The 27,255-nt window shown below is 38.1% G+C and overlaps 2 protein-coding genes across 5 annotated transcripts in view; one reads left to right on the forward strand and one right to left on the reverse strand.

Annotated features, from left to right (window-relative positions):
- Nucleotides 1–4,772: 4,772 nt before the first annotated feature.
- Nucleotides 4,773–19,655, reverse strand: tmem248 (transmembrane protein 248). 2 transcript variants are annotated; one of them, XM_039778630.1, is made up of 7 exons: nucleotides 19,222–19,655; nucleotides 17,491–17,649; nucleotides 16,213–16,501; nucleotides 13,492–13,642; nucleotides 12,962–13,145; nucleotides 11,062–11,243; nucleotides 4,773–8,911 (listed from the first exon to the last, which is right to left on the reverse strand). In XM_039778630.1, exons 1-7 carry the CDS (start codon nucleotides 19,222–19,224, stop codon nucleotides 8,854–8,856), a joined length of 1,026 nt encoding a protein of 341 aa, XP_039634564.1. In that variant the 5' UTR covers nucleotides 19,225–19,655; the 3' UTR covers nucleotides 4,773–8,853. The 2 variants fall into 2 exon arrangements, with proteins under 2 accessions (XP_039634564.1, XP_039634565.1); XM_039778631.1 differs by having other exon boundaries at nucleotides 11,100–11,243; nucleotides 19,222–19,653.
- lig3 (ligase III, DNA, ATP-dependent) overlaps nucleotides 7,542–27,255 on the forward strand; it is a 29,989-nt gene continuing 10,275 nt past the window's right edge. Inside the window, exons 1-6 of one of the 3 annotated variants that reach the window (XM_039778623.1) lie at nucleotides 7,542–7,632; nucleotides 21,916–22,482; nucleotides 24,500–24,628; nucleotides 25,499–25,714; nucleotides 25,849–26,000; nucleotides 26,282–26,448. In XM_039778623.1, coding sequence (XP_039634557.1) covers nucleotides 7,542–7,632; nucleotides 21,916–22,482; nucleotides 24,500–24,628; nucleotides 25,499–25,714; nucleotides 25,849–26,000; nucleotides 26,282–26,448 — 1,322 coding nt within the window. Of the gene's footprint in view, nucleotides 7,633–20,546; nucleotides 20,605–20,735; nucleotides 20,944–21,915; nucleotides 22,483–24,499; nucleotides 24,629–25,498; nucleotides 25,715–25,848; nucleotides 26,001–26,281; nucleotides 26,449–27,255 lie in introns of those variants that run through there. The other 2 variants (XM_039778622.1, XM_039778620.1) reach the window with 2 other exon arrangements.

The following is a 27,255-nucleotide window of genomic DNA, read 5'->3' on the forward strand; positions in this document are numbered from 1 at the left end:
AGTGGTGAAATGTAACTAGTAGTACATTTACTGAAGTAGCCTACTGTACTGTACTGAAGTACAATTTTGACATCCATAATCTTTACTAGTACTTAGTATTTCCATCCACTTCTACTTTATACCTCTACTCCACTACATTAGGGGAGGGAGATATTGTACATTTTACTCCACTAAATTTATTTGAGACTTATATACTATAATATAATGATACTACTACTGTTGAACTGTCTGGGTGAGTTTTACTAGACTTAATGACAAGACGGCAAATACAGTCATCAAGCGTTTTCAGTTTGGCTTAAATTTAAATTGAGTGTATATTCCCCTTGAACATCTACTGTTAGTAACAGCTGTGCCATCTGCCCAAAGTAATGTTTGGAGCCATTCATTAGAAATTCACTGAAGAGCGGATGTTTAAGAAATAATTATACAGTAAGCCTGTGTCTCATCTATACGTCTGCTAACCCTGCCCTCTGGTGGTCACAGCATAGACTTTCTGCTTCAGGAAATGGATAAAATGTTAGCATCCACAGAAGATGCTTCCTTTTCTTCTACACAACTGTGAGAACAAGCTCGGGCTCCCTGTGATCCTGGAGAAATGTAATTCATTAAACATGAGAGTGTGGAAGACAGTGACCTGTGACGTCAGCATAATTGATGCAACCGAGCAATCAGCTGGCACGGTCTGCATTCATAAGCCCATGATGATGGTTTTTAAGCAAAACTGGAAGCTTGAAACAGCAAAAAGGCCTTTTTAACTCGACTTCTTAATATCATATGACAGAGATAAACTTTTTTTAATACTTTATTTGCAATTTGTCTCATAACACAGCAAACTAGACAAGACCGATATAAAAAAGCAAAAACAGACGGGAAAAAAGGAAAGGAAAAAACACACAAAAACACACACACATGCACGCACGCACGCACGCGCGCACGCACACACACACACACACACACACACACACACACACACACACACACACACATACAGTACATAGGTGAAGGGCTGTCAGAATATCAGAGTGCAAGTGCAATGCATGCTCAGATTAAGGGCGAAGCATAGCAGCAAACACGCAAATCAGACATTTAGGTCTCATCAAGCAATATCAAAAATGGTTTCCACACCTTGAAAAAGTATGTTTGTGAATTCCTTTTGTTAAAACCAATCTGTTCCATCTTAGCCATAGAAAGCATTTCAGTGAGCCACCACCTGAAACACGGGGACAGTGGAGACTTCCAGTTGAGTAATATTATATATTTTTTTAGCTGCACCCATGCCTGCTACCTTTTCAGGTTTCTTATTTCCTTGTCCCGTGTCCCAGTTACCCCTCCAGTAAGCCAGCATACATACACAGTACACACACTGTATGTTATATGTGTTATTGATTACACATGTTTATTCCTGCTATGACATGTCAAACTTCCTGCTGTGAAAAGGCCTGTTGTGCCCCCAACATCCCGCCAGGGAGGAGCTGCAGATCTTAACTGGTTGGTCCATGCTGCACAGGCTGTTCTCACTGCCATCTACCTGTTGCATGTATGATCTAAAAAAATAATTCATACCAATATGCAGCCTAAATGACAAAGAAGTCACTCAGTTGTTTGGTATTATATTATCTAAGCCATATGGGGCACAGGACATCAATAACACTTCCTGCCAAGCTGCATTTATAGATTTTTCTTGATTTTTGGTGACATGTCGCTGCCTCTCACATTACTCATTGGAACCATTTTTTATGTAAAATATAGCTTAGTGCAGCTTTAATAAGAAGGTTACTATTATTAGCCAAAGAGAGTTTTAATAAAGTCATATTATTTACAGACGTGCATGTGCACATTTCTTCATAAATGCCAATTTTCCTTTACTTGCAGGCATCTAAATTTGGTTCACTTGAAAGAACGGAGAGTCCTTTCCATGTGGTGTTGATAAATGAGAATAGTGTGGGAAGGTGTGGTCCGGCTGTGTTTTGGAGCTGCCTTCTGTGTGTTTAAAAAGGGTTGTTTAATTCAGGTTCTGGTTGTTGTACTATCTCTCCAGTCAGTGGGTTTCACCAACCAATCTTGGTGTCCAATATTAGAAGCAAACCGATGACAGATAATGACAGCATCCTAATGTCCTCTCTAACTCCTCCCACACAAGCTCCAACATACTGTATTGTCAGCATTGCCGCAACAACTGGTTGACTTGTAGTCAGGCGCCTTACTCTGAAATTACACGTGATTACACCCCGCTGTGTGCATCTATACCACTATTCAGTACATACAGTACACTGTGTATTACCTACTTACCATAGGACATATTCACGTCATTTCTCATGAATGCTACATTATAATTTACTATTTATAGACTGCGTGCTGTACTGCTTGATTGTGTGGAAGATAAGGTGCTTTATTTATTTATTTATATATATATATATTTTAATTGTGTGTGTATGTCAGTATGCACTCATTTCTTTCTTCAGTGTTTCATGCTGTTGCCTATAATGTATTTAGTTTGTCAACAACTGTATCAAAATAAGTTAAAAAGAACGTGCCATGAATTCAAAAGTCTGCCCAGTGAGTGTCCTTTTCGTAAAGGATAAGGCTGATGTTATTGTCTCTCAAAACTTTGACAAGCTTTGTTCCTACTGAGGATGTAAATCTTTTAAATTGGCTCACGAATACGTAGGGAATAAATCAAACAAAGTTGTTTGTTCTCTCTGCCAGCTCCTGGCTGCAAGTACAAAGGAGGAGGAGCAACACATGCAGTGGCACACAACGCATAACCTTCCCTAAACCTTAAAGAACCAGACCAGCGGTAAGTAGCAGGTTTCAAATGTCTTCAAATAAATTCTAATGGCATGATGAAATGAAGTGGATGTCCCAAAAGTATAAAATACAGTACAGGCCAAAAGTTTGGACACACCTTTTCATTCATTGCATTTACTTTTTATTTTCATGACTATTTACATTGTAGATTCTCACTGAAGGCATCAAAACTATGAATGAACACATATGGAATTATGTACTTAACAAAAAAGTGTGAAATAACTGAAAACATGTCTTATATTTTAGATTCTTCAAAGTAGCCACCCTTTGCTTTTTTATTAATAAGGGAAAAAATTCCACTAATTAACCCTGACAAAGCACACCTGTGAAGTGAAAACCATTTCAGGTGACTACCTCATGAAGCTCATTGAGAGAACACCAAGGGTGTGCAGAGTTATCAAAAAAAGCAAAGGGTGGCTACTTTGAAGAATCTAAAATATAAGACGTTTTCAGTTATTTCACACTTTTTTGTTAAGTACATAATGTGTTCATTCATAGTTTTGATGCCTTCAGTGAGAATCTACAATGTAAATAGTCATGAAAATAAAGGAAATGCATTGAATGAGAAGACAAGACTGATCCACCACAGGGAGAAAGACATTATTGTCAAGTTATCACCATGCTCGTCTCATTTTTCTAGAGACAAACATGCGCCAAAATGTGAACAATTTGAAAGAAGCTATAATCACTTAACTATAAAAGTATACAGCCATGCCAGCAGCTCTGTGAGGCTGTACTTTTCTTTTTTTTTTTTTAAAGTCGCTACATGAAAAGTTAAGGAGTCATCAAAGTAACAATTCTTCCTGAAGGGGACATGTGTACCACATTTCAAGGCAATTCATCCAGTAGTCGTTGAGGCACTTCACTGAAAAACTCAAATGTTGAACCCTGCAGCTTCCCGCTACATCCAGTCACTGTTCCATTATTAATGTGACTACTATCGCCACTGTTCATCACACCCCCAACCGGCTCGTCAGACACCGCCTACCAAGAGCCTGGGTCTGTCCGAGGTTTCTTCCCAAGAGGGAGTTTTTCCTCGCCACTGTCGCACTGCTTGCTCTTGAGGGAATTACTGGAATTGTTGGAATTGTTGGGGCTTTGTAAATTATAGAGTGTGGTCTAGACCTACTCTATCTGTAAAGTGTCTCGAGATAACTTATGTTATGATTTGATACTATAAATAAAATTGAATTGAATTGAATCGAAATTGAAAATGTGAACCTCGTGAATCTCACTGATAAATAGTTTAATATGTGAGAAACCTTATAGAATTTCTTTCAACCACAACCAGCAAACTGATCCTAAGTGTCTTGGCTTGAGGATCATTGACGATGTTTCAGTTTCTGTTTTTTAGATTGCATAAATGTCAGAATCAAACTAAGGAATGCTATTCTTTAGTTTTCTTATTGTCAAGTCTCATGAAAAGACCAAAACAATTTTAAATTATTTAATTTTTGTCTATGTAGCCAAAGCCTGATATATTTTATATTAGACTACATAAATATTATAGTTAAATCAATTTGTTTCCTTTAGGTTTCTACATAATGATCTCCATTATGATGAAGATGGGGATTTGTTGTTGATTTTGAATCAAACCACCACATACACCTATTAATCCTGGACTGAAAATATGGGACTGAGTGTGGACTGTTTGCTTAGAATTGCAGTGCCCAGCTGGAAAATTGAACTATTTTTTTTAATGAGCCATTTGTAAAGGTTTACATCTTTGGTAGAAAACAATGGGCTGGGCAAGACGGACAGTAATAAATACAACATATCACCAATCTTATTTTTCCAACTCATAGACAGCTTGAGCCCTGGACCTCCAGCGTTTAATATTTCCATGGCATTTTGCTTTCAGTACCAGCGAATTAGTTGGATTAATATCCACTGGCAGATCATTAATCTCCCTGTCGAAACAGTAATGGGCGGTGGAGAGAAGGAGGGTCAGGGACAAAGTGATGTTGAACTTTAGAGACAGTTTATTTAAACTTGAATTCATTTACAGCAGTTCCACTGGAAAGGAAAAGGGTTTGAATGATGTTCTAGCCACATTAAACCTATGGTCCTATCTACTGTATGTACAGGGAGGAGGATGCAGCTTGATAGTGCAGAAGGCACAGAGTTGGCTTAATACTTGCCTGTAAGCGCTGCTAACATGACAGAAAGGATAACAAGGTGAAATGGCAGTCTTATATTGTGTGTTTTGCTTAATGTCAAGCCGAGAATACAGTGAGATGATGCAACTAAGGAGAATATGGCTCCTCTGTTTTTACTCCAGACCTCAGTGATATAGGAGTAGTTTTATAAACCACAACAGCAAGCATCAGATCCTTTTTTAAATCAATTTCTCTAAATGTACACTTCACAAGCAAGTTAATGTGAGCTTCTTGTAGCTCAGAAGAGATAAAAGAAGCATTGTGTTTGGATTTATTTCGGTAAAGCTGGTGTTTTACAATATGTGAAACAAAAAAACTTAAATGAAACTGTACAATGTTAAGGCATTTTGCAATTAGAGATGCAATTCTAACCAAAGATGAAAATGGTAAATCACAAAAGGAGGGATAAGAAGCAGGTAAATGCAGGTCACCAACATTCATTGTGATGGTTTGTCAATAACATGGCATTCTTCATTCACATCTTCAACCACATACACCCGGCCAAATCCCACACGCTTCCTGTCCAACACTCAAAATTTCCAACCATCCAATAAGAGCTGCCAGATCTTCCCAAAACAAGCACGAGTCCCACTGTGAAAGCACAAGGGATGGTGATGACAGTAGAAGCAACAGATTCATCCTCAAATATGATGCACGTCAGAATTAGGAAGACTTGTCCTAGCATCAATCAATATGAAGAAACACCTTCCACTCATTCACCAACATACACACGCAAAAATACGGAGGCCCTGTGAGGCAAGAAGAGAAAAACCAAATTCTGGTGATCCATTTTCTAAGTCTGATCTGAACTGTTTTCTCTCCTGTGTTAAGAACTGTGACTTAAGAATAGGTGACAAAAACGTTTTGCCAGGATAATTTTTCTAAGTTACTTTTTTTATTTCATCTGTGAAAACGGGTGGAAAAAACTTTTGGCAGGTGATCTTTTTTTTTAAATTTTTTTATTCATTTCGGCCACGAGAGGCTGAATTGCCAGACTACCCTATATTCTATCGCCAATTAAAATACATTTCTAGCCAAAGTAAAGACATGACAGTAATGTTACATAACAGGCTAACACACAATATATGTACCTTGTGTTTAGGGTGCATGGAGACATTAAAACTCACGTACAACCTGAAGGAAACATGAATGTTTTTAGTCCTATTTAGAACATGGGGTAGTGGTGCACTTCAGCCACTTGTGGTTGAATTGAGTATTACAACAACAACCACTTCTTTTTTCACCTGTTTAAGTCCTAAACACAGGAGAGGAAACAATTTAAATCAGAATTCTGTTTTTCTCACTTGCCTCTCAGGGCTTCCGTAAAAAATAAATCTAACAAATGTACAAAGTGTTTGATACAATAATGTGACAAGATTCATTTCTGCCACAAAAGGATAAACCTTATATGAATACCACTCGAACAAAAACACAATTCAAGTAAAGCCTTTTAAACTGAAAAAAAAAAAAAAATCAAACTACATCATAATTTAAAATCACTTGGAATTCTTGCATCTCAGATTAAGATTATGCTGCTTATAAAAAAATACATTCAACAGGTACATCAATTATGAAACAAAATTTTAACACAAAAGATAAGTAAAATGTATGAGTAATTGCTATTGAAAAATGTTGTACACAACAGACATTAAAGGCGGACTTAGACTGTTAATTATTCATGTTTGGATTTTACACTGCATCTTGTCTTAGCAAAGATCGGACACATTTGATAATAAATTTGACATGTGTCAAGACAGTGACAGTGGTTGGGGACTCAAGATTTTAACATTAACAACAATCTTAACTTACTCTATTTAGAGCACTATTTTTTTCTCTTTTGCAAATCTAATATACATTCAGAGCAAATGATTGTCAAAGTCAGCCATGCTCAAAATAAGAATGATGGAAGAGCATGAATTTCATCCTGAAAGCTACATTTAAGGAGTTTAAAGACTGAACACTGTGAGTCACGTGGAAATGTACAATGTCAGTGAAGGTGTTTTATTTCTGGGCCCAGTCATGTCAATATAGACGTGTGCACTTCAGAAATTCCATTACACTGAAAGTATCCTTTAAATAGACACTTTCAAAGAATCACAGTCTAAAGCCGCCTTTATGCATCTAAACATTTCCCAAACTCACACACTCGCACACCAAGTGGGTTCTTCCACGTTTTTGTTGTACTACAAAATAAAAATTTAAAAATGAAGTGATTTAATCATAAATATATCCCCATAGTTATACAAATACAATTAAATGCTAATATAATTATATTTATCCTTTAGAAGGTGTCCAACTGAAACAAGGCTTATATAGCTCAAAATAGACAAAGAAATAATCCCAGGAGCCAATAACGCAAAATGTGCAAGAAATCTAAACTTTCACTAACTATGCAAACACTTGCAACTGATAATGATTTGCTTAAAATAAAAGCACACTCTAAAAGTGTAATTCTAAAGAATCCTAAAATATAATAACTCAAGGGCAACTTGACATTTACATTAATAGGACAAAGATCACAAGTTTCATTTCAAACCACAGGCTCGTCATACTGGAAGAAACAAAAAGAGAAGGATGGCTGTGGAAGAAGGGACTGGCAAGTTAATGTTGGAAAGCGAGAAGATGATCTCCCCATCATGTTTTCAAGCAAGCAAGTCCACCGTAGGTAAGGCAAGATAATGTTTTGCTTCGTCCAGTAGCAACAAAGAAGCATTGTACATTTAAGTCCAGAAGAGTCAGAGACAGGCAGAAAATAAAAGACAAGAGGCAAGTGAGCGATGAAGCCACAGAGGAAGGAAAACAGAGGCAGAAAATAATTTTAAGTGCGTCAACATCTACTCGTCTTTAACAAAAACTAATGTCAACACAGACCACAGGAAGTTCTGCAGCTTATTTAACTGCCATTAAAAAGGGACTTACTGATAAGCCTAACAGGATACAAACAGACAATGGGACTCATTAACTTTACTGTTGACATTGTATTCTGTTTATATATTAATGTGCACAGTGCAATCATCTAAATATTTGACTCCACATTTATTGACATTGCAGACACACAGGGAAACATAATTGCTAATCTGGTAAAGACCTATTGTTATAATTGAGAGTTCAATTAAATAAAGTAAGTGCTACTTTTAAAAACAGACTTCATGCAATGTCCAAATTCTGATTAGAGTTTTGATTACACTGTTGGGTCTGGTGCAGAGAACAGTGCTCAGTTAATTCTCTTCCCTGTTTAAGCTGCAATGACAAGTGCATACTGAAGATTGAATTATTAGTGTGTAACAATCATCTCATCCTCAAGCAATTATCTCAACCTGAGTATTCAAGCATATTTAGTTCACTTAAACACATTTCAAGTGACTAATAATCATGCTTTCTCATTATGGGAGATAAAAAATACTTTGTTTACAGGTTTCAGGTTATCCAAACATTTACAGCAAAATCTCATAACTGAAATCTGCGATAGGTTTCATGTAACCCACTTCTCTGTGGTTTTTCTATCTTGCTTGGTAAATGAGACCGAATGACTGCTAGAAAAATGGCCGTGTAGTTCTTGGGTCTGGCCTTCTGGTCTGTGTAGTTCTCGGGTTTGGCTTTCTGCCTTGTTTAAGTACTGCATGTTCTGACATGGCACAAGGGGACTCAGGCAAAAATAATAATATTAATCAACAAAAAAGAAATTTAGGTTTTAAACAGAATATCAGAGTTCCTACAAATATTTACACGACAGATACAGGCACTTGTATATCTTTGGTTGGAAAAACCCAACATTGCAAGAGTAATGCATTAACAGAGCTTTTGTGTCCCTTACTGTATTTCCAGGGTTCACTAGGCAACTGGTATGTTTATTTATATTTCTTCTGTTTCTTTGAGTTTGTCCATGTTACAGGTACGTTCTAAAATAGCTCTCCGATGTCTTTTTAACCCTCTGACAACGCCATCTGTAACAGAGGAAATGGGTTTTAGTGCAGTTTACAAACTCATGACAGGGATTACTGCACGCAGTAAAACAATCTGACAGTCATTTATAGTAACAACACACATATCACCACAAAATCTGGATTAGATGGATATGGATTGACACAAAAGATTCTTAAAGTTTGATCAGAAGTAACTGTGTATATAGCGGCATGCACTGCTGTCTGCAAACGTGTCATTCTTGAGACTACCACCGGCTGGGGCCAAAATAGTAGTGGCTTTAAGAATTTCAAGAACATCAAATCTTTTCAGTAAGCAGTGAATAAGCCACTGCTGGAAGGAAATCACTAAAATAAAATTTTGCAATCAACTGGAGAGTAAAGCATCTAAAATGTCACTATCAAAGTGAAGAACATTTTAATTCAGACTGGAATGGCCCATTTAAAGTACCCCCAATTCAGCTCAGTGTAGCGGACATCAGAATTCCCCAAATTTATAATCTAAATCTGCGTTTCCACAGGATGGTTAGTTCTACGCTATTTGGTCAGCGGATCGGTTTCAAATATTGCAAGGAAAAATGTAACCAGCACAGACAACCAAAGTGAGCTCTCAAGGCCTTTACACACCAGGGCTGAAACGTTAATAAAGATTATTTGTTTTTTATTATACGATTTTTCGCGTTCAAATCTTTCACACCAAGATTGACACGAATGTTTGCGTTGTGTGCATTTCACCTGAAATTAAAGGTTTGTTGTTTTGAGTGTGCAATACGGTGTAGAAATGTTACAATGTCGTCACATTTCTTATGGGTGGCGCCAAAGAAGCAGGTTATTGGAACGAGTGTCGATGCTGAGCTTCGTCATGTATGGACTGAACAGAGATGTATGTCTTTATATGTAGGCCTGTAACAATTATTACATAATTGTCTAATTGTCAATTCTTTTTAAATAATTGCGGCTGCTTTGGTAAACCGCAATCAATTGCTAACATTAGTTAGCAAGTTTTAGTTAGTTAGTTAGTTAGTAATTGTTGATTTTGTTAAGATATGCTAAATTGTAATTATACAAGTGATTATTGCTCGGACTATATCATTTTACTTTTATTTCAATTGTTAGTTGTTGGCACTTGACCCTAAACAAGTTCATAACAACAAAAATGTATGAGGTGGGATACGGTTAGAAAAAATGTTTTATGATAATAAAGAGGCGTAGTTTACTTCATAGGCTGTGTATTTGTGTTATAACATTATCTGGGTCACATAACTGTGATATAGAACCAAAAGATGTATCCTGGAATTCATTCGAAACTTTAATTTGTTTAATCAATTATTTCTGAGACTATTAATTTGTCTCAAAAATTTTGAATTGTTACAGCTCTAATTATTTATGACACATGGCCTTTTAATACAAGGCTTAAGTATATAATACCTCATGTGCTTAGCCCAGGCAGCAAACATGTATACACAACAGAAATAATTGATGTAACACTATCGCTTTATGGTCAGGATTTACAGTATAGCTTTCAGAAGGCCTACTGTACATGTCATTTTTGACACGTATAATGTCCATAGCATAACGTACAACATATTTTATTGGTTGGCTTGTTTATAAATCAGCCTCCGAAATTTGCAGAAATCAGCTGCGGGAGAAAAAAAATAAAAACTTGCACTGTGAAATATGAAAGTTTCAGATTCGGTGTGGATAGGTTCATAGAGATAGATGGGCTTGACTTATGAAAAAACCTTTTAAATGATGCACTGCAGAGCTTTAGCTTGGCCCAACCCCCACCCACCCGTATTGAAAATTATATAATTTGCTATAAGCTCTCAAAACTATCTGTTTGGTCAGACAATGAGTCACAGCTTCCTGACCTATCTTAAAATTGTTAATCTGTGGACTGGTGTGAGTTGGTATATTGTGCAACAACCAGCAATAACACCAAAGAGGACAATCTTCCATTACGTCTGGGAGCAAGACATAACTAAGCATGTATCAGCTACAGTTGAGGCCCACCAAATAATGGGATGCCAGGTTTTATAGAATTAATGTGCCAAAAAAAACAAAACAATTACATATAGATGTCAATGTATTTTGGACAATTAGCAGAGAAACAGCAGTGTGATTGGATCATGTCTTTAACCAATCACGGTCAATTGATGTTTTGCTGAAACTACCTGTTCTCGTCATATAGCACTGCTGGTGTCTGTTGTACCTTCTCAGGGCAGAAGTCAGGGTTGGTTTGCCGTACTTTGCCAGGCCGCCCCTTGATGACTGCATAGCAGAACATAGTGATGACCATGACAAACAGGAAGTAGCTTGTGTGCATCAGGTGCAGGTTGATGAGGGAACGGTCATCCTGGTAAGAAAGAATAAATAGACAATATTAAATATCACAGTAACTGCAGGTTTTATTATAATCAAAAAGGCAATATGCATGATTTTTACTGGCTCGCTACACAAACTGCCCATATTATCAAATATTCCTTAAACCCACTGCCTTTGTATTTCTTCAAGTAAGTGCTTATTGTGGAAGTGTACTTGTGAGGCGACATTTAAATTCCCACTGCTATAAATTGTTTGCCAAATCCATATTGGAAGGGTATATCTCTATTGGTGTGAAGTTTATACCACCCTTCATTGGGTCCAATGTAATCATTTAAAAATTTTAAAAATAACTTGATGCCAGCGGTTATAAAATATTTTAAAACAGTTGTTAATGCCAAATACATAAGACTAATTCTAACTGCACAGTAAGCCTGAAGAATATAGCAATAAAACATAGCTAGAATTAAAGCATCTCCAAACATTTTAATTTAGGCTCCCTAAATGTAGAAATGAAACCGGGACTTCACTTGTCAATCCATTTCTCGGTTATTTTGTTGATGGTGGATAAAGGCTTTCTCAAGCACCACTCCATAATCCTCTGTGTGTTCAAGTGGGCTGAGAACTGCACAGGCACAGCATGTATTTTCAAATTGTTTTCGGGCTCACTGGACCATTCAGTGCTCAGTTGTGGCCTGTCAATGGGATCATTGTAATCCTGGAACAATCTACCGCCATCAGTATAGAACTACGACTAAATGGCTTTCAGAATATGTTTGGTCACATTTACCTTCACTTATAAAAGGGAGTGGGTGAGCAATCCTATACCCCGCCATCATAATAGTCACAAATACACAATCATTCTATCATTATTTGAGTTTTCCTAGTAGTAATTACGTTGAAGTAAATATTGTTCTACAGATGTTCTAACCAAGAGAAATGAATAAACTACAATTACTGCCTCGCGGTTGTATGCCTCCACCAACCACTCAAGTTGCAGTTTACATCCATGTCTGTCCAGACTCCTATAATATACTGTATGTAGAGAAGCTATTTAATAAAAAGGTATTAAGTGTGTTTTTGGCGAAACATGGATGCTTCACACACATCTTCAACCCGTCAGCACAGAAGAGCTATACAATCATCACTGTTTCAATATTAGTGTCACCAATTCAGTATTTTACCAAATGCCTCCGCTTCTGTTCCTGAGTTATGTTTTTTTTGCAGGAAATTATGATGTCACATTTAAGTTCACCTTTGGGATGTAAAATATCATCACTTTATCATTCTATCCTTTTTAGACATTTCTGTGAAATGTTGTCATAATTAGCGTAATTCTTGAGTTATGGCCTTGACTCCAAGTGGACGTCTGTGTCAAATTTGAAGAAGTTCCCTGCAGGGCGTGCTGAGATTTCGCATTCACAAGAAGCGGACAGGCGGACAACCCAAAAATATAATGGCTCCGGCCAAATATGAAATTAAGAAAACTTTAGGAAGAGGAATACAAGGAGTGAAACGTTTGGAAGGACTCTACCTTCTACCTGACAAATCTTGACTTATATTTCAAACTTCTACTTTCAAATTTCTTCTTCTCAACTATCTATTACATAGTTTTGTTGACTCAGTTGCTTCTTTGCAAGTGAACGGAGACATGGGAATAACAACATCAGACCCTTGAACCAGGAACTCTGTAAAATGAAAACTGTCAGTCTGAAAAACGTTTGATATCAGAAAAAAGAAGGCGGGACTTACATCAGGAACTATGATAGTAAGCTTTGGGTTGAGTGCGTGGTACACCTTGCCGATGGCTCCTTTGTAACACCAGAAAGGGTTGTAGTCCTGACTGTACTTGGTATCGGAGTCGCGGACTGTGGTGAACACCTTGTACCAAGATGTGGCATTGGTGTATGTCTCTGGCACGCAGTGTGGCGGCTGCCTACAAACCAAAACAAAGATCGATGTCTGTTGACTGGGGTCACGGGACTGTTCGCATCATGTTGGTTATGGCAGTGACTGCAGAAAAGTTAAAGCTGTTAAGGATTTGGGCTCCGAAACTAAAATGAAAATATTTGGGCTCCGAGACTAAACTGAAAATATTTGGCTTTCTCAGAGACATTGTATGGAAGCACTAATAGTTATACCCAAAATAATAATGTCAGAAATGATATGACGGTATTGAGTCAAAAACTTAGGGATACTGTATTTCATTTAGTCAGTCTAACCCAGCTCTAGGCAGAGATATAAAGTGTGTTCCTATGAGTCAGGGAGGCAGTCCAACTCACACTGTGACTGGGAAGATATTGCTTGCCGCCGTGATGGTCATGCAAGTGCTGAACACCACCTGCTCGCAGTGGCCGTGCAGTACACACTCGTCTGAGTTCCAGGACACAGGCAGGGTGAAAGTGATGTTTATTTCTTCATGGGCTTCCCGGCCTACACACAAAACGTGAAAATACAATAAGAGCATTTCAGATCGAACGCAATAAGAGACAAATCTTACTTAATCTGGTTTTCTTAATTTCTTCCACTTTCCTATAAAGCTGAGTTGTTTTTAGGTGGCCCTAGAATTCTATAAATCCCAGCAAAGAGCACAATTCATAGGCCTCTGACTTGCATATCCACATTCCCTTCATTGTTATGTTGACATGGGAATAATTGCCTGTGATCAACCACGATCAGGTTAAAACAACCTAAAGAGCGTTGCCTCTTAGCTCAGTTATTAAACCCTACAACAGAATGAACAGCATGCATACAACATCCACAGCAGCAGTATTTGATGTCATACCAAGCCTAATCCCCTGATAACGAATGACAGGCTGATTTTGTAGGCTTATGCAATATTTATTAAACTGCAAAGGGGATTAGAAGATTACCAGTCAAACTAAGTGGACTCCTGGGTGTGACTAAGGATAGATGTGGTTGTGTCAACATAAGTGCATATACAAAGACGGACAACCATGGACAGTCTCCAATTCTCACAAGCAAAGTCAAACAACCGATGACATAAAATGCGTTGAACCTTTTTGTCGTCATCTACCTGATCTAGATGATTTTCTCATAATCTTTTCTTTGTGTCAAATACATCTGAAGGCTAATTAATGGAAAAGTAGAAGAATGTGACAACACCCCCAGTAACATCCAATGTGACCCTTTTATATCACATGAAGTACAATGTTCATGTCAATTTTGAAAAACTAGGAGGTACTGGTTTATTACCAAGTTATTACATAAAAGGATTCAATAGAATTTACATCAAAATATTTTAAAAAGTTAGAAGCATAGTTCAAGATGAGCATTTATACATAAAAAAAAGTTAAAATAATATCTATTATACAATATGGTCTATTTAACAAGATGTTTATCATGCAAAATGTTTTTTTAAATACAACTCATACTATTTTATCAATACTATGCACTATAATTTAGGGAAAATCTTTTTTTGAATAATTAATTGATTTTGCAAGGTTGACATTACCTAGGTATACTTTTTGAACATGTACAGTGTAAGCCCTATTCAGACAGTAAATATTTGCATAGTGTAACTAAACATTTGCACAGATCCTTATTGACTTTGCTCATCCAGCCTGGTGTCTTTAGAATTTAAGTAGAATTTTCAAGAATACAAACAAGGGCCTAAGATTCTCTTTGGAATTGAAATTCTATATATAATGCATTTTACATTCAGTAACAATGCCAAGATCTGCAAAGGAGTGAGATTATCTGTGCACACCAGAGTTCATCAAAACAGAGCAGGTGTTTGGGGCTGGAATGTCCTCAAAGGAAGGAGACTAAAACCACGGATAAAGCCAATCTGGATGGGACTAAATTAATATCAGTCTGTTGCAAGGTAGTGGAATAACATGTTGAAATGCACCCATTTTACTTATCCTATCCACAACAATGTTTGTGTTATAAAGCCCTCATGTCCAAGTTCAGTTTATTTGGTTCTAATACTAAATATTTGACTACATATTTAAATTTCCTTTAAATATGATACTTGAATTAAGTGTATCTACTTAAAGTGGATGCAGAACATTGAGAGCAGCCAAAAAGACAGAAATCTGACCAGGTTTAGGTCTTTTCTTCTATCCTTCTACATTTTTTCTCTGAAGCTTTTACGGTGATTGTACATACACTAGAGGTGAGAGGGCAAGATAAACACCCCTGCTCTAAGGAGACAAAAGTAAAGGTCAACTAGCACACACCTAAGCATGCCAACATGATGTATTCTAAAGTTCAAAGCCAGTGGTATTCACTTTGCTCTGCTTTCTGAAACCTTTAAGTCTGTTTACTCACCATGTCTAGGTAAAGTCAACACGCAAATAGGTGAGTAAAAGGGAGTGAATTACCTCCGCACAGTAACCACATAAAAACAGTCCATGTCGGTAACATACAGACACTATAGACCGCATATAATATAATCCTCACGTGATAATAACAATGTTTTAGTGACAGCAATGTATATGTATATAATACTTATTTTTCTCTGACCCTTGGATTGATTTTCTGATAATTATTTGTTAAAGCTTTAGTGCGTAAATTGATATTTATGAACATCTGTTACATTCAAGCCATTGCCAATGAGTTGATACAAAGCTAATTAAGACTATCAGCTCCACACAACTCTCTCTGTGTTTCTCAGTATGGCTTTGTTCAAAAGATTGTGTTGTTGGGCGACTTCCGCGCGTAGAAACTCGAGTGAAGATAATTACCTCTTCTTATGAGCCCATCATGTGTTTTTAATCCTCCGTGTCCTCCTTGGCTACTAGCAACTGCGTGGAGGAGGAGTGGGGGCTGTGCGCGATCATGGAAGGCTTGTATCATGTGGACGTGCCGACAGTGTTGTTGTCATTACTTAGAATTCCTCATGGGGGTGACAGAAACTACGCACTATAGCTTTAATCTTTAATTCCCTACCTGATTTTTTGTTAAACACAAACTGATTTTCTTCTGAACACTGACCACAGGGAAGATAGCTAACGATGATGAGAAAGAGAACCTACTAGACAAGCCAACTTGCTGCCCCAGCACTGTGGCATACAGGTGGGTGAGGTTGCGAGAGTACCCTCCAAACGGGCGCTGGGGGTCCAGCGTGAGGGTGATGGGGACTGAGATGTTGATGGGACCTGAGTCCTCTAGCAGGAGGGGAACCTGGGTGCTGGAACGAGCTTGGCCACTGGTCACAACCATGCTCTCTGGCGTGGTCGACTCGTTCAGACCGTGCTTTATCGTTTCATTCTCTGAGACACAAAAGTCCAGCTCATTGAAGCGCAGCAGAAAGGTGTTCCAGTCCTGAAAGAGAAAGTGTGTTTTGATTGTTTGACAGGACGATATGTTGTGATTAACCAAGATCTATGACCTGATTTACACCTCGGATTGATAAGTGTCAATGAAATTGAAAAGTGGAGTTCTATGCACAGAACTTATGTTAGTTATGTATTGGCAGATGATAGCCCAACTTAATTATTCCATATCCATATGATGGATATCCTGCTAGGACTGGGACAATATGCTTTTTAATCCTGATTCGATTATTTCACGATACATGGGTGCCGATTCGATATGTATCGCGATTTTCATTTATTGTATTGCGATTCGATAGTATTGATTATTGCGATTTTCATTTCCTTCTTTAACAAAAACCAAAGCTGAATAATACACTTCTAGAGACAATATATACATATATATGCGGCACCATATAAACAGAAAATATTTAGGTAAATCATTGGTAAAAAAATATCGATTTAAGGGAAACATATGTGAATAGTTGTTTTTTCCCACCCCTACTAACTACAACCTTTTTAATTTGAATATGCTTTCTATTCAGCTCCATATGCAAAGGTTTATTTCCATGTATTATGAACTGGAGGCACACTGTATTCACACTTTGACTTTGATTTGACCTTATTGTTCTCTCCAATTACACTCTTTGCAGTCATGTGTATGATAGAACCAGCTAGAAATGAGGTAAAATGTACTGTATAGCTTGTACAGTATATCAAGAAAACGTGGATTCCCTTATTGTTTTACTAAAATGAGCTTATTTTAGCCTCACAGACCGACCTGGGTGAGACTAGAAAAGGCTAAATAGGTCATATCTTAAATGTAAAATGGCACAACATTTTAGGAAATGCATCCTTGTGGCATTAAGCAGGCCACAAAGGTCATGAACTGACATTTAGCATCAGCAGAGACCACATTTTACTGGTATCTGAGAGATTCTTAACGGACCAGAGCATATCATTTAATCTCTTTTAAAGAACCACATGGGTGTGACTCACCTCTGTCAACTCTGGAGACTTGATCTCCTTAATCTTAAAGAAATAACCAATGGTCAGGAAGGCGATGGCCACTGCACTGACGCTGATCATAAAAATGACCAGCGGTGGACGGTTGTTGATGTAGCTTCTCAGGTTCTCTATAGGGTTTAACAGGTACACCTGCATGTGGACAAATGCACAATGTGCCAATATTTAAGCATTAATCTCATATATCACCAGGGTTTCTAACAGCAGCGTTAAATAATAAGCCTTGACAAAGGCACATAATAAATGATTAATTAGCTGTATATGTGTCATTATACATAATGAAGTCACAGACCTACAAATCTGACCTAAACATTGGATAATAATAATTAAATAACTGAGCCTAAACTCTTAAAACTTGAGTCTGTATTGGGTAAAATTAAAATATTTAAAAAGTGATACATTAATAAATGGACATTAAAATGTGGCGAGAGTCCGAGGCATAGGAAATTTGTTTTAGATTTAGGGTTAAAATTAGGCTAGGCAAAAATTATGATGATAGATTTCACATGGTTATGATTTACGTGCAAATAGTTTATTATGCATTGTGCCTGATTAAGGTTGCTGGATTGTACTTAATAATGTAGCATCTGATACTCTAAGGATAAGGAAAAAAATCATGCAAGTGGTGTTGTTGATGATTCGCAGAAGTTCCTTGTACAGTATAGTCAAATTGGACAGATTTGATTAATAATTAATATCACAGAGTTAATCAATTACAAATGACCCACATCTCAAACACGTTTTATATAGAACAGCACAATCATTTACACCTAAAGACAAAACTAGTCTCCAATAGAACATGGTTTCTACTGGTAAATCCAACATGATAGAATGCATATTTAGTCTAATACTACTGTATAGCAGACTTTATTATGCAAAATATCTTACACTCGTTATAATCCATTGTAGCCTACACCAAATACAGATAGGGGGTGCTATATGTTATATAAAAGGAAAGAGGATTGTCAATCTCACTTCAACTGTTTTACAAACCCAAGTACTTTTAAGTTTGTTAAAAACTCTCTGTCCACAGTTTGACATGTGTTTTACTATGGCATAGAAGTAATATAACTACTACAAATAATGCCCGAATGTATGCGAGTTTAGCAACTTCTCGAGTTTAAGAGTCAATTAAGACGTCTCATAATTTTTCACTCAATAGATACTGTATGTACCTGCTTGACTGCACGTAACCTAGCCACATTCTTAAAGTTAACATTGTACGTGCAGTAAGCTACAACAAGCAAGGCTGGTTTTCCAAGTTCTAGCTACATGTAACTGTTACTTCATCTTCCTCCAAAACACCAAGACTGGCTGCAGCGTTTAGTAACAATTCAAAAGTTTGACATTTTGTTGGAACAAAACGGTAAATAACGTCAATTTAATCGAAATGCAAGGATCCTAACAACTCCAAATAGGATGCATTTCACACTCAACAAAGTGAAGGCATTTGAGCAGATTAGACCAGATAACTATAAATTGAAAGGGTTTTAAATTAAGTGCTGTGTTTAGCTCTCTCCATATAGCTAGCTAAGAGACCGCAGCCAGGTGTCAGGAGCTGTCAACCTTGTAATGTTAGCACAATAAGCTAAGCTACCTGGCCCCTTGACAATTGTTTCAATGTAGGACATATTAAAGATCAAACTGTAACACTGCCGAAATAGCTGGCTATATTTAATAAAACAACACATTAGCAGTTCTCACCATTTTTTCTCTCTGTGCATGCGACGGATGCTAGCTGCTGGGAGGGTCGTTGCGGGCCACAATAGGCAGCAGCTTCTCTGCGAAGCTAGCCTGTAACGTTACTGCTTGCTAGCTTGCTTGCTTTCCCGAAGCTAGTGGAGATACCCAGACTTTCAGCGTAAGAAGCACGACTTATACTCCTTCCCATGCTTTGCTCTATTATAGTTCACTGCAGCTCTGATGAGAAATGTATCTTGCGTACAGCCTAGAATAACGTCAATACTGTTTCTGGGTCCTCCCAGCCGACATCTCCTACGCGTACCCTCACTGCGTAGTAGAAGCATTGAGTAGTGTCGTTGCGCCGCCTTTTCGTTATTTCCGTAGAATGTGCGAACGATATTGGTCTTCCATGATGTTCACGCGTACGTTATTTGCGTAGCTAGTCGATGAGAGAGCGTTCGGCGTGTTTACAAATTGTGAGGGCTTTTGCTGCATTAAAGTACCGTCGGAAATATATTGACTGTTGATTTGCCAAAGCTCATTCTTTCCTAGGAAACAATATCAAGATGACAATGCATGCATGACATGGAAATACCAATTGCTGAAGCAGGCCGTCATGAACAATATAATAGTAATAGGCTATTAATTGAGGTAAATTAAACTACCTACTAGGATGCATTATGCTTTCCAAGAGTCTAAAATGTGTGAGTGATGGTGATTGAAGTCTATTTGATGCACCGTTTCCGGGAGTCATTGAAGCCAACATTACTAGTTCCTGGTGTGGCACCCATGGGGTTCTCTCGGTTCTCTTAATACATCCATGTGCCCAACGTGCAACCCATTGTAGGCTACAGTGCCAGCCTAACTTCTACATTGTTGATCTTTTCGTCTGACCTGCCAACTACAACTATGAGTATTTAGCAAGGAGCATTTTAATTGGGACGAACGCCAGGGATGGGCAGTATTTCTGATAAATAAATTCAGCCTATTTAAATTCCGTATTTTAAACATATATAAAAAATAGCATTTTTTCATTGATGGACTTGATAGAAATAGTTATACGATTAATAATTGTTATATCAAAGAAAATGTTTGAATTAATGAAATGGTTACATCATAGTTGCAATTGAATCAAACTCCCAGCTTGCTATAATCCCACGTTTTTTTTTTAAAGTTTTGTCTTAATTGTTTTTTATTATTATTTCAATTATGCAGATGGTAGAAGTAGGCTGAAGAATGCATCAATTGTGAGTAATCCTTTATGCAGTTCAACAGATGGCGGTAGATAGCTATTTAAAGGTCTAGCTACCGTTTCTATGAACCCCAGCGAGCTTTGTGCAGCCGCGACATGCAGCAGCCCATGCTGCAGCTCCTTTGGCATTAGTTTTGGCTAGTTGCGTCAAGGTAATCGGTATTAACTAGAGAGATACCGGAAATGTATTTATCTTTCGAAATAAAGCAAATGTCACAATTTGAAACAAATAGTGCATCTCACATGGTGTGTGCATGGTGTTTAAATTGAGGAAACTGTATGCGCGTAGTGCATAATGACTGCACACTTATACATATCTATGTTGCGCTCTCGGGTTATATACATTTTATTTTGCAGAAGCAAGCCGGAAGTGTGTCGTATCTTTAAAGTGTAACGGAAGGTTACTTGACACTTGTGAGCTGTTGGCTAACAACAATGAGGAGGGCTAGCAATTTAAACCGTTCTATCAAGTTTTGCTAAGCTTCTACAAGGTAACGTTTGATAGTTGGCGCACAATATGTTTATTATCTAGGCTAACGTTAGCTGTCTTACTGTTATGTGTATGTTGAACAGAGAGAGTATGGCTAACGTTAAAGCTAACGTTAACCAACTAGCTACTTAGCTAGTCTAACAATTGCCTTCGTGTCATCAGGCTTAGCTACACGTATCGTGTACCTACACTTTTTAGCAATACTATACAACGTTATAACTGAATGGACACGCTTGTCTTTAAGTATACAAGAAAGATCACTGATAACGTATAATTTAACGTTACTGTTAAATGTTGAAGAGGCACATAAGCACTTTGTGTGTCTTACGTTATGCCAACCCGATGGTCCACCACCTTTTGTTGAGTTAACAAATTTGAAATGTAAAAATATGGTGCGTGCAATGCATTAACGTTACAGTTTGGTAACAGTTTGGTCTACTAACGTATACGTTTACCAAATTAGGAAGCGCAAAAGAATATGTAACGTTACAGCAGTACCTCTGTACTCTTTATGTTCCTTTAACGTAGCTAACGTTAGCGATTTGTATTTAGCTAGCTAGATAAGTAACGTACATTTACATATCAAGAGATGAGTCCAGAGGACTTTTGTTCGCTGACATTTGGGTTGTAAACACATCAATTGGTAATGAGGAAACAAGTATGTATCTTTACCTGATTAAAAAGTATTGTATTAAAACATGCTAAGTGAAAATTATCACAAACAGCTAGAGGGTCATGATGGCCAGGACCCTATGGGAGTCAGTAAAACACTTGGGAAGCAGTGCCACCGCTAATGAGTGAAATGACTGCTGATATGTGGCAACAAAGTTTATCATCATGAGCCAATTAGGTAGTTTAAACCTTTAGGCTACTCAAGCTGATTGTTCCAGTTATCTTTGATATGTCAAAGCAACCTTTTATATAGACAAAAAATAATTAAATCTTAACCTTTCTCTCCCTTTGCTTTCTTTAGGTTGTAACCTGCCCACTAACTGGATGCAAAGACCGCTTATTTTGTTAGCTCACAACACCGTCTGTGTTGGCTTACAGCATCTTGGAACACTTGTCAGTTATCAGCAACTTTGGAAAGTGTGTAGAGCCTTTTCTGTCTCTTCATGCTTTAAGCATCTACCCCCAACTGTTCATGCTGTACAATTTTCCCATCAAATCCATCATTTCTCCTTGGTATCCAAACTCATCCATAACGATCCTCCCCAGCTTTCCCTACATCAGTATTTCTCCAACCAGCCAGATATGGCAGAACAGAGGTTCATTGTTGAATACGCCAAACGCGGTACTGCAGGATGTAAGAAATGCAAGGACAAAATCCAAAAGGGCATAGTGCGCATAGGGAAGATTGTACCAAACCCTTTCAGCGAGTCTGCAGGGGAGATGAAAGAGTGGTATCATGCAAAGTGCATATTTGAGAAGCTGGAAAGGGCGAGAGCCACTACGAAGAAGATTGAGGACATCACAGATCTGGAGGGCTGGGAAGAGCTGCAGGACGAAGACAGGGAGCTCATTAATAAACATGTTTCAGGTACAACAGGCACACATACACTCAAAACAACTTTTTTATACTTTTCAAAAGCCATAAAGTTGTTGGTCTTGTTGTCTTTTGTACATACATAACCTAGTCATCTTGGATTTTAAGAAAGTTTTACCACTCAATGGGGACCACTGTGTAGATGCTGACTTTTGACCTTTTTACAGAACACAGAAAAAGTAAAGATTTTCCCGGTAATCTGATTAATACACCATCACATATTTTAGAAGGTCAGCAATCAATGAAACTGACCTGAGGCTGCAGTGCATTGTTGATTTGTTTATTTATGTTAAAGTTTCTTTTACAATTATTGTTTATCTTTTAAGTGTTACTTGGCAATAAATCCTTTTCTGATTCTGATACTAACTTATCTGTCCACAGAACCTCAATTTGCAATATTACACAACCAGTTAAGCACCAGTCAATTGATTCACTCCTGCAAATGAGATCTGTCGGTTAAGTTAGTAAGTGCTAGATTAAAAAAAGAAAGAACCCAGAGGCATCACACATTAGTACAAATATCTCTGAAACAAATACTTAACCCTTAATATCCAGTGATTTGGCATTGCTGAGTTAACTATAAATTAATGTATTTTACTCAACACCATGCTAGGTGTGTCTCAGATTATTGCACCTAATGCCAGTTTACCTGTTCAACCAGTACAACTGCTTAGAAGGCTTAACATTCCAGGAGAGCATCATGCATGGGAACATGTTCTCAGGATGTGCATGATGAACAGAACCGCTAAAATGATTGTTTGCATGTGTTTATGTATTGTTCATGATTGTCTGTGCATTGATAAAACTGAATCAGAGTTCATATCTTTGTTCTTGTTTAACCATTGTTTCACTTGTGTATTGAGAAGTTATGTATTTAAAGGGGAACTATTATATAGCATTTTCAGGTTCATACTTGTGTTTTGTGTTTTTTACTAGGACATGTTTACAGGCTTTACCATTCAAAAAACAGTGTATCTTTCTCATACTGCCCATGGCTGATGCACCTTTATTCACCCTCTGTATGGGACGCTCTGCTGGACTGCCGGTCTCTTTAAGCCCCCCTCCCGAAAAAGCTGTTCTGATTGGCCAGCGTGTTTCATGGAATCTCCACTGCGCTCCAGTTTTGTTTCACTAGTAGCAGATGGAGCTACTGCAACACATTATATAGCAATACTTTGTACCATGAAAAATCACAAATAAAGGCTTTTAAACCAAATACTACACAACTGGACATGTCCCAGCAGTAATGCGACCCCGAAATTGGGGAGAAATGACCAGCATTGGCTGCCAAGATTACAGCTATCTGGCGTTAGCATGCAGCTACTTAATAGTTAGCAGTATGCTAATGTTAGAGTTGTAGTAGAACGAAGCAGCACTTTCTACCGTCAAACATTGCAGATACAGGCTTCTGAACCAAATGCTACCCAATCGGACATGTGTCAGCAGTAATACGACACAAAATTGGGAAGAATTTAACATTTGCAGCCCAGATTATATTGTTTACTGCTGTTAGCATGTAGCTACCATTTTTAGCAGTGAACACAGAGTATAGCAGCACTTCCTACAGTCAAAAGTCGCAGATTAAGGCTTTTAAACCAAATACTACATAACAGAAAATGTTTCAGGAGTAATGTGACCCGGAATTGGGGAGATTTTAACAACATTGGCAGCCAAGATGACCAATTTAACTGTCGTTAGCATGTAGCCACATGTGACAATGTTAACACCACAGTATCTTAAAAGAAAACCACTCCAGTCCTGCCTACCTGGAGCAGATGACCAGTCATAGAAGGCCGGCAAAGTGTTAAGTTTCACTCATCCGAACTGAACGTTTTAGCTCAGGGATTTTTCTAAAATACATTTACCTCATTATTTGAACGTTTTAACATAAAAATCCGACATTATACACATAAATGTGTAAAATACGGAAAAGCATAATATGTACACTTTAAGTTATGGTATTCCATGTCTTATGGTTATTTGATCTAAAGCCATTCCTCTTGTCTTGTAGACCTGATGGCCAAAGTCGGTGCAAGTCCAAAGAAGAAGGTGCAGGCAAAGATGAACACCTCTGGCCAGCTAATGTCTCCTCCTGCTGACCCATCTGTCAACGCTCCGCGCAAGTTCTCAGGCTTTACTGGTAAGATATGACATCTCAGGTCAAGTGGTTTAATATTTGCTCTAAAGCCATTCACAAAAGTTAAAACAATACAACAAGCTGGTCAACAACAAAAGTAATTGAAGCAAGGAGCATTGTATATAAATGGATAGCCAAAAGGAACATCTTAGATCAGAAAGGGTTCCACTGTCTGATTATTCCCACATGGAGGAATGGGCGCACCACACTTTGTCTTAAACAGCATTTGCTCTGCCCTATTGAACTGTTAAGGTATAGTTCAATTGAGATCATTTCCCTAAAAGAGGAAAATCTCTGACAGAGAAGGCCTCTGCTAACCAATGAGTGTACTTCCCACTATGGCAGTTTTACCCAGTTGATTTCTGTTTGGCATATTCACATTGCCATAATAACCAATCAGTGAGAAATTCAGGACTGATTCTATGATGGATCTGTAAAATATCACCACCAGCTTTCTGTCAACATTAAAAACATTTCACCTCCGCAGAAAACGCAGTCTTTCTACAGTCTTTCTTGCATATTCCCTCAGTGTTCTCATCAAAACTAAATTAATGACAGACGTCTATATAGGAGTTTAGGAGGACAAGTCAGCAAGCATGTCCAATACACATTCTGGACTGTAGCAATAATTAAGGGGCATGTATTATTTTTGAAGATGTTTTAAGAAATTGTTTGCACTAAGCCAAAGTACCACAGCTGTATTATCCCATTAACAGTAATCAGTCAACTTAGAAAGTACCAGATAATCATTTAAACTGTTAAAATCAGCTTGACTTTTTGTCCCATTGTGAGGCCACTGTGAATGTAGCAGAAGTACTTGTTTTGTCGAATTGGTCTCATTGCGTGCACTGTTCCACTTCACTGTCCTGACAGCTGCGAAAGCTGGCAGCTCCAGCAGCCCAGGACCATCCTCTTCCCCTTCCAATGTCAGCCAAGTCAGCGCCCTGTCCACCCAGCTATGTGACCGCCAGCACAAGGACTGCCTCTTTAGAGAGTTTCGCAAGCTCTGTGCCATGGTGGCAGAACACAACAGCTACAATGTCAAGACACAGATTATTGAAAAGTTCCTCAAGAAGGGCTCAGGTGGAGGTTGGTGTGTTAATCCGTTCTTTTTGTGTTTGTGTGCTTTAGCAGATTTTATGCACGACAGCATGTGACAGAATCCAAGGCCAGGATTTCTACAGCAACATTTTTGTCGTTAATCTTCTTTTCTTCCATCATAGATAAGTTCCATGGAGATCTTTATCTGACGGTGAAGCTGCTCCTGCCAGGTGTGGTAAAAAGTGTCTACAACCTAAATGACAAGCAGATCGTAAAACTCTTCAGCCGCATATTCAAGTGCAACCAGGATGACATGGTGCGCGATCTGGAGCAGGTCAGTGTCCATATGTTCTCACACATAAACTCTTGTGCTTTGCGAATGTTAAAAAATATGCCACATGTGCTGAATGTTGTATTTTCGAATCAAAAACCTTCTCACCAGCGTTTATTCAGAGCATTTTTATTGATATTCTCAGATTAAAAATGCATGTCTCAAGGGATTTAATTCTGGCCAATTATAGTCTCTTGACATCGTGTCTTGAAAATGATGACAGAGGAACTAATTGTCAAAAAGAACACTTCAAATACTGTGGGTGTCTTCTCCTTTTTTTTAAGGGCGATGTGTCTGAGACAGTGAGGATGTTCTTCGAGGAGAGTAAATCATTTCCCGCGGCTACCAAGAGCCTCCTGACCATTCAGGAAGTGGACGCCTCACTGACCCGCCTTGCCCAACTGACCAAGGAGGATGAGCAGCAGACTGAGCTGGAGGAAATTGCCAAAAAGTAATGCAGTACATCACCATTTATTATATCAATTGGTCTGGGTAGTACAACAGTACAGATATGTTAATTCAGTAAAATGATTAGTACCGGATACCTGCTATAATTAAAAACGTTCAAGGCTGTCTTTCCACCTTTCCAAAAACATGAACAATCATGTGGCACGGTTCAGCGTAGAGACTTTAATGGTGTTTTGCAGTTGGCCCTTTGGCTGCACCTAGTCAATCCCATGCCGCACTGATTTGCGCTTCCATTACCAGTTTAAACGCGCTGGGTTGCGCCCTTAATGGACAGTCTTCGGAGTTGGGCAAGTACTCAACTCATGTCTGTGCAGCAGACCAGAGAGAAATACATTTCATACAAGTCTGTCTTTTCAGCTCTCAAGTAGTTTCTAACTGGATCTCTGTGGTTTGAAGTTTAGTTCCTCCCCGGCGTCCCTGTTTGTGCCTTCAGATATCTTTATTTTACGGTTTCTTGTTCGCTTTCAGCTGTATAGGAGTCGTTAAGTTACTGCTGATGAAAACCCGACATTTCCTAAATTTTGCTGCTTCATAATAAAAGCTTTTAAATAACAATATCACCAGGGACTCATATTGTGAAAAAAATTTTTAGGAAATGAAATGTTTATCCACCATTTCACAGCCATGGATCAGTCTGCTGCTTTTAAATTTCATCGACTGGAGACACACTTTTAAGCGGGTAACCCTGTTGTAATGCAGATGAAAATCCCTGCCATGCTGGGCTGACGCGCCGGGTTAAGCCAAGCTAGCAAATGGGTATGGAATAGGGGCTTAATTTACCTAGTCTGTG

Source organism: Perca fluviatilis, chromosome 16 (genome assembly GCF_010015445.1).
Source record: "Perca fluviatilis chromosome 16, GENO_Pfluv_1.0, whole genome shotgun sequence".
Classification (NCBI taxonomy): domain Eukaryota; kingdom Metazoa; phylum Chordata; class Actinopteri; order Perciformes; family Percidae; genus Perca; species Perca fluviatilis.

Coding starts and splice junctions, on each gene's coding strand:
- tmem248 (XM_039778630.1), bottom strand. Junction 13,643..16,212: donor GCAGCAAGTTGGCTTGTCTA/GTAGGTTCTCTT, acceptor TTTTGTGTGTAG/GCCGGGAAGCCCATGAAGAA. Junction 8,912..11,061: donor GTGCTATATGACGAGAACAG/GTAGTTTCAGCA, acceptor CCTCTGTTACAG/ATGGCGTTGTCAGAGGGTTA.